General features: G+C 36.1%; 1 protein-coding gene across 2 annotated transcripts in view; it reads left to right on the plus strand.

Annotated features, from left to right (window-relative positions):
- Nucleotides 1-1,280: 1,280 nt before the first annotated feature.
- Nucleotides 1,281-7,975, plus strand: part of LOC107656750 (uncharacterized) — a 32,070-nt gene continuing 25,375 nt past the window's right edge. Inside the window, exons 1-2 of one of the 2 annotated variants that reach the window (XM_016444693.1) lie at nt 1,281-1,394; nt 1,656-1,879. In XM_016444693.1, the coding sequence (XP_016300179.1) occupies nt 1,811-1,879 (69 nt within the window). In that variant the 5' untranslated portion in view covers nt 1,281-1,394; nt 1,656-1,810. Of the gene's footprint in view, nt 1,880-7,975 lie in introns of both variants that reach the window. The other variant, XM_016444694.1, reaches the window with a different exon arrangement.

The following is a 7,975-nucleotide window of genomic DNA, read 5'->3' on the forward strand; positions in this document are numbered from 1 at the left end:
GTGATCAAACAAATTATTAAAAATAACTCAATGTCTTAACAGTTCTGAATGTGGTTCCTTGCGTTTTTGTTGTGTGTGCGTTTCTTTTTTTTTTTGATATGTCATATAACATCTTTTAACAGCAGGCCTACACTTCAGGCAAAATATAATATTTACAAAAGTAATAAATGCAAGAAGTAGACTATAACAAAGTGTAATGGAGACAAAAAACAAATACACAATGCTAAGAGAGACACAATGCTTAGAGGATCAATGTACTACTATTACTATTTAACTACTATTTATTATTATTACTACTACTACTACTACTACTACTACTAGGCCTACTACTACTACTACTACTACTACTACTACTACTACTACTACTAGGCCTACTACTACTACTACTACTAGGCCTACTACTACTACTACTACTAGGCCTACTACTACTACTACTACTAGGCCTACTACTACTACTACTACTATTTACTACTACTACTACTTTATTTACATTTAAACAACATTTCTAAAAGTACTCTATGAATATGTAGTTATTATGTTTTGTTTTTCCCAATTCACCAATGCCAATGCAAATTCCTTGTAAGAGTAACTTACTCGGTCAATAAAGGTGAATTTAGATTTAGATACGAATTTTAATTCTTACTTGTCTAATTAATTCATATCTGTATGTGTTGTAGGTGGAGTTAAAGCAGCTGTCAATGAATAATAAAAGGTGATGTAACGTGAACTTTCTCAGCATGTTTTATACTGTTAATACTGTAAACGATGTATGTGTGTGTGATAACAAGTGATAACGTTTCCTCAGGACTAGCTTGTGTAAATATTATATAAGGCTATATATATATATATATATATATAATAGGCTAAAATAGTAGGCCCTAACAGCTATGATATAAAATCTGTATGTAGCTTTATCAAAACTTCTGTTTTGTCTCTTTAAATTACACTAAATCTGTGTGAACTTTAGAGATAATTTGGCTTCTAACAACACAATAGAACTGCTTCACATCAAGAACATTATTTGTATTTGTACAGTACGATGCACAATTATTAAAATAAAAAAATAATATGAATAAAAAAAGAATTTAAAATATCACTTAAAATAAAAGATTCATAAAATATACAACGTTGTAGTCAGTCACACTTGACCCCAAACCGTTCAAACTCTTCATAGCCCTTTAAGATGTTACTGTCCCGCCTCCTTTTAGAACGCAATGACATCATCGGTTTAAGCAACCAATGGGAGACCACGACGAGCATGAGCTAGAGAGAGTAGTGTGTGTAGTGCGCATACGTATGTGTGAGTGTGTGCGTGTATGAGTGCGATTGAGATTCTATGGAGATTTTTTTTTAATTATACACACTTCAGCTTCATCGTCCATCTGTCGTTTGGAGTAAGATTAACATTGATTTTACCCATATGGATTTTAAAAACGTTTTTTGAGGAAGAATGTCACTGTCGCTGATCAATTCAACACAATACAGGAATTAAATAGTTCGATTTAATTAAATTACCTTCATCAGAGTAATGGATGTCTAGACCAAGTTATGAGACTTTTCTTATTTTAACTTTAAACAGATCTGTTTCCTTGTGCACTGAGATCTGCTGTTGTTTTAGCACTGGAACTCATGATCGTTGTTTATTTGTGTTTCAGCATGAGTTTGTTTGCATGGAGCTGAACATTTCTGAATAGACTCATTGACTGTTCTTAGAAAGAGCTGATCAATCCTGAGCTTATGTATCAGATATGAATCTGTAATTTGAAGACGTGATCTCTAAGAAAGCTGAGAACAATCAAGGAAAGACAGAATGCTGAAGACCCTTACTAAAAAACTCAGAAGACACTCTCTAAATGAGATCCATCCTTTTCAACTAAAGGTAAGTCAGTATATAACTATATTACATAAAACATCTATGTATAAAAAAAAAAAGGAAATCTATGTAACTTGACTGTGCGATCAATAATACTAAATAGTTGTAGGCCAAGATGCATTAAATATGCAGCTCTATATCACATTCAAATAAAAGTAGATTAAAAAAAGGGGGGTCATACTTTGATACAGTGTTAATGTTACATAAAGAAGTACTGAATGAAATGAAATAATGAACTGATTGTAATCACACGTTATTCCTAGGTTTGTCATAATTTATAGTAACATACAGTATTTTACAGTATGTAACAATATCTTTATTGTAATGCGAAAGTGTTACCATAAAGCACTTTGTCTTATGACTGCCGTATTGTCCTACACTGGATTGCAGAAGCTTTTTATTTACCATGTCTCAGTGTACTACAATATGTTTGTTTAAGCTCAAGTTGGATTTGTTACATGGAATAGTTTTAAAACCTACCCACTCATTCAGACTCCTGTGCATATTTATTCAAGTGATCACACACACAGACACTTGAAACTGGAAGTGCGCAAACAACATGAAAAGATGTCCTCAGAGACTATCCAAAAACTATACGTGAATGAAAAACCTTTATTTGAAGGAATAAACGAAAGAACCAGATGACCCTGTGAGTTAAAAGTTTTAGCAGGAGAAAGCATGATGGCATCTGGCTCACGCCATCTTGAAGAACCGTTTTAAAGTAATACCTTTATGGAATCCATAAATACTTCACATACTGGACCTAAATGCTGGTTCTCTGTTAATGCCACAGTCTTATAAAGTCATAAATTGCTCATAAATGCATCATGTAAACCTTTCGTAGAGGCATTTGTCAGTATGCTTCTTGTTTGAGCACATGGTATGATGTTCCTCAAAGATGTAGCCTAAAGCTTGTATGAATTTAAGCTTATTTGATCAAGAAAGAGTCCACTTCTTGGTCCATTGATCCATGGATCACCGCATGGTAGTTTTCACATTTTCCCCATTACACTTTTAGTTGATTGATCTGTACAACTGCTTGTTCCAATTTCATTATTTGTCATGAGGGGTGTACCCTGCAGACATGTTTGAGCTCTTTCCTGGTAGATGAGTTGTTATCTATTTAAAAGGGAATAATGTGGCAGTAGCAGGATGGAAATCTACTTTAAAACTGATGATGAATGAAATCGGAGAGGCCGCTATAAAGGTGTGACCATTTAGGACAATTGAAAAAGTGGGAATATATGTATTTAATGTTACAGACATGTTGTTACAAATCTGTTTGATTTCATTTTTGAACGTTTTCCCAGAGTTTTTATTTTTGTGCAATGATAAAACTTTATTAATATTATGATATTTTGTGCGATAAAGAACAATAACTAGTTCTGCCTTTGAGATGACTTTCCTTTTGGCTGATGTCAAATAGGCCACATGGGCTTGGTATTGAGAAATAGCAGTTTAGGTGTAGTTTTAGTCTACTAAAAATATTATTAGTAGAGACTAGACATAAAATTCTCACATCATTTTTCTAGCTCTTATTGTTTTATTAGCAAAATATTCCACCACTCACTGGTGCGTTCAGGTCACACTCAAACTCACCGTTCTATGTATGGCCTAATATGCTATTTTTATACAAGATAGCAAGTTCGAGTACATTTTCTGCCATATTTTTATGAATGTAATATGAAGATTGTATAACGTGCTTGTAAAAATGCAAATCGCATGCACAACAATATCGGTATAGCCATAGATATCTGTTAGTAAAATATGAATCACATGTCTAAATATGCAACATCTTTTTCAAATAGGACAAAAATGTCATCTCAGTGTGGACAGAAGGCCAAAAAGTAGCTAAAGAAAAATATGAAAGAAAACGAAGATAAGTGTAGATGTATCCTTAATTGACTGCATTCTAATTCCCTTCTTTCATGATCTAAATGGTTTCTAATAGATCTTGTTTCACTTGGACATGGTATATTATGGAAGTAAAACTAGTTGTGAATTCCATTTCATGTTGATTTTAAGTTTGTTTGTTAGAGGTCGACTGATTGATCGGCCGGCCGATTTTTGGCATTTTTGGCACACACAGCTTCAGCTAATGATGGCAGGGCAAAACAGACCGTTTCGAAAGCGTAAATGCGTTTTACCCTACTAGAATTGATGCCGGAAAGTTATCATATTCATAAGTGCAACAAGTCATTTGCATGTGAAAGCAGAAACACATGCAATTCAGACGAAACCTCTGGGCTGATTATAACGTGCACGTTAACTTTCCTCATGAAATGTGTGTGTAGGTCCGACAATAGCATCCACGATGTCATCGCTCGTGACCAGTGCACTCTTGAGCAGTTATGAGCAGCGGGCTGTGTAATATGTGTGAACTCCTTTATTTTTGTTATCACTTGGCCATTTGACTTATAGCAGTGTCCAGTGTTTCCCATACATTGAGTTATTTGTGGCGGCTCGTCACCGCCATAAATGGATTTCCCAAAAGGCTTATACTTAGTTGAATAAACTGAGCAATGCACGTTTCAAAATTAAAATGCAGCGCGGGTGTTTTTATGTGAATGTATCTTTGAAAAGAACCGACTGTCTTCAGAAAAGCTTCGATGTCATTTTAATTTTGTCTTTCCTGTAATGCCTGATAAAGTAGCGTTTGTGACTGTGAGCGCATTGCTTATTAGATTACAGCCGTTATCGGGGAAACCGCTATATTTCCCGCTCCAACAGCGCCTCCTGCTGGCGGAGAATGAATTTGCATTTGCAATTCTGTGGGAAACACTGGTGACTGTCAGCAAACATAAACAAAAAGTATGCTTCAGAACTGTTTTGAGAAGGTGCTTATGTTTTGAGCCATGTATTATTACTCTGAATTAGGCTACTACTACTATTACTATCTTGTACCCTGCAATAATCATTTACTCAAACTCACTTTTATGAGATGAAGAAAAAAAAAGAAAGAAAATCGGCCAAAATATCGGCCAAAAAAATCGGCATCATATATCCGCCATCGGCTGACCTGATTTCTAAATATCGGCATCGGCCAGTGAAAAACCCATATCGGTCGACCTCTATTGTTTGTACTAGACTGGGATTCGTAGCTGAAAGAGAGTATGAATTGCAAAGCTTGTCTATGACCAGTGCTGAGACCAAGAGTTGAAATACCTGGTTGATTTTCAAGCTAGCTTCAGTTGAGATAAAACAAAAACTTTTTTTTTTTTTTTTTTACAAGATCTCAATATGTTAAAGGAAGATGGGAAGACGTTTTGACTACTCCATGCCAAAGACTGTTATTCCTGTACCAATGGACACATGTCCTGATCTCAGCTTGACCAGTGGTTGGAGTGTGGCTTTCTGCCAGAAACGTCTTTGGCACTTCTGGGTTGCTGACGGAAGCTGCGTGTGTATAAGTGTCTGTATCTGTCATGTTTGAGTAGATCTAGTAGTCCATTGAGAAGCTTTGGAGGGAATTTGAGGATCTTCATGGCAGTGTTCCCCGGATACAAGCCAGAAGAAAAATAATAATCAAAGGCCTTTTTACAGGAATGAACGTTATGATTTCAGTATTTAAAGTTTGACTATTGTGTCAACTTTTGACAACTCGCTGTCCACTGTAACGCTTTAGCATGATTCTCTGATCCATAGAGTTTAACACATTGGGGAATGTTGTCACATGGAGAGTCATATGGAGAGGCCTTATTAAATAAAGAAATACAGAAGTAGAATTCAAACGCAAGTTAGAGCACATTACAAATGAACCAACACTGTATAAGGAGGACATAAACAGATCTATACTAACCCAGAAGCTAGAGTTGCCCAGAAGTCTCCTTCATGCATGAACAGACAGAGCTGCAGTCATGGCCCCCGAGGGCTGGTGTGATTGTTTGAGTCTTGAAACACTGTTTATTGTGTGTCTTCCTGTGTTTGAGTGTGTCCTGTGTCATAGCCTTTCACTTGATCCCCTTTTGATTGGTTTGTTCTTGTCCACTTGTGCAAAAATTTAAAAACGCAGCTGTGAGTGTGGCTTTTTTTTTTTTTTCCTTGCTTGATTTTAAATTGACCACAGAGGACTTGGCCTAAACACTCCCATGGTTAGCAGACTGCTTCATATTACAAAAGTGCCTTTGCAAGTCTTGCAAGACTCTGTTGGAAGGTACATCACTTGATCAGATTCGTTTAGTCATTCATTTACAATCTAAAAAACATTAGACTGCCGACCTACATAAATTTGTTATGTTTACACACAAGCCAAAAAGGTCATTGACTTTATGTCAGTTGTGCGGGTTTAATGTAAAAAAGGACAATTGACTGGATTCACACGCTCACCTAAATCCTACTGCCAAACCATGAACAGTTTGTCAAATGTTTGCGTTTCTATAAGCCAGGAGGGGAAAGACTGGAAATTCTAGCCCAATGTCATTTACATGTTTTCCAAGCACTTATTCTAGCAGCCAGGCTAAAGAAAGTTGGATACTTGTAATGGTTTTAGAGAAAAAAAAGTATTTTGCAGTACTAAGTAAATGTGACGTTGTGGATTCGTACCACATTTATGCTGTAATAGCATTTTTAGCTTACTGCTCGAGTAATTTCCACTTACTCAGTATGTAGTATGGTTAGCCAAAGAAAGAAATGCGAATGTACTTTGGCTTCTTGGGCTGCAGTAAATTTTATAGGCCTTAAATAATAGGACATAATTGGCAGCTTATGTCTGCTATAAGCATGCATGCATTGTAATTAAAAAAAAAACTTTATCAGATATTTTCATCAAGCAGTTGTATTATTGCCTCATTGATTCCTGCTGTTAGTTTTTTGTAATTGCAGTAAAACTTATTTCAACATTGATAGTTCTGCTATTGCACTGGGTGAAAATGTGAAACATGCACGGTTGTGGCTGGTAGTGATTAGGCACTTTCTGCTGGACATTGTTAGCAAGTTGGTCGGAATTCAGCTGTGGTTGGTCATAAATATTATCAGGGAATGCTGAGACTTGTGAAACCCTCAGTGTTATAGCGGAAAACACATGAAACATACATAAAAAAAGGTGTTTGTTACAGCACATGTTTTTATAGTTGTGGTTGAAAATTAAACATTGTGAAAAGATGTGTTAAAGTGGTCACCCAAAAATGAAAATTCTGTCATCATATACTCACCCTCATGTCATTCAAATGAAAGTTTATGGCTTTCCTTCTCCTGTGAAACATATAAGATATATTGAGAAATGTCTTTTTTGTCCGTACATTGAAAATCAGTGAGCTCCAATATCGTTTGGTTCTCAGCATTCTTAAAAATATTTCTGCGTAAGAAAGAACATTCTGCAGCTTTGGATTGACATGAAGGTGGGTAAATGCTATTTTTTCAGCTATCCCTTTAAGTTCGGCTGATGTAATGAAAATGTCAATCAACTGAGGGCAAGCAGACATGTTTCATGTGAAATCTAAATCCTGCATTGAGCTCAAGAGGCATTTTCAAAGTAGACATTAGAATAATACATTGAAAATATGTTAAAGGTGCATGCATATATCGTATATTCCCCACAACCTCTTGCACAATTAAAAAGAGGTTTTTGATGGTCCCCTTTAACATTTTTAGAGAAATGGTCATAAAGTTATGTTAATGTACTGAAATGGAATGTATCTGATTTTGTGTTGCTTTATAAGACTCTGGTATGTCTGCATGCATATGAATGTTAACTTTTAAACAGTACGGAAGGAGCGGGGTGGTGTGTTACAGTGGTTACACTTAGTCATTTGCTGTCTGTGTAACACGCATGATCTACACGCGCACAATAGATGTGCACACAAACACACAGGACCAATCACCATTCTAAACTGTTTAGCAGATGGCGTAGCTAGAACTCATGGCTGTGACACGCATGTTGACGCCCAGTATGCAACTCTCACCTACCGCCCACTACACAGCATACTGCTTTGACATCACAGACATCATTAAAACCCTCAGAGGGACTCTCTTTGAGGACTGTGAAGGAAAACGGGCTAGGACCAATAATTTAGCTATCAGCATTGAGGTTTTCATGGTTTTAAAGGGGTCATATGATGCGAATTCAAGTTTTCCTTTCTCTTTGGAGTGTTACAAGCTGTTCGT

This window comes from Sinocyclocheilus anshuiensis, unplaced genomic scaffold (assembly GCF_001515605.1).
Source record: "Sinocyclocheilus anshuiensis isolate Anshui unplaced genomic scaffold, SAMN03320099.WGS_v1.1 scaffold2043, whole genome shotgun sequence".
NCBI lineage: Eukaryota > Metazoa > Chordata > Actinopteri > Cypriniformes > Cyprinidae > Sinocyclocheilus > Sinocyclocheilus anshuiensis.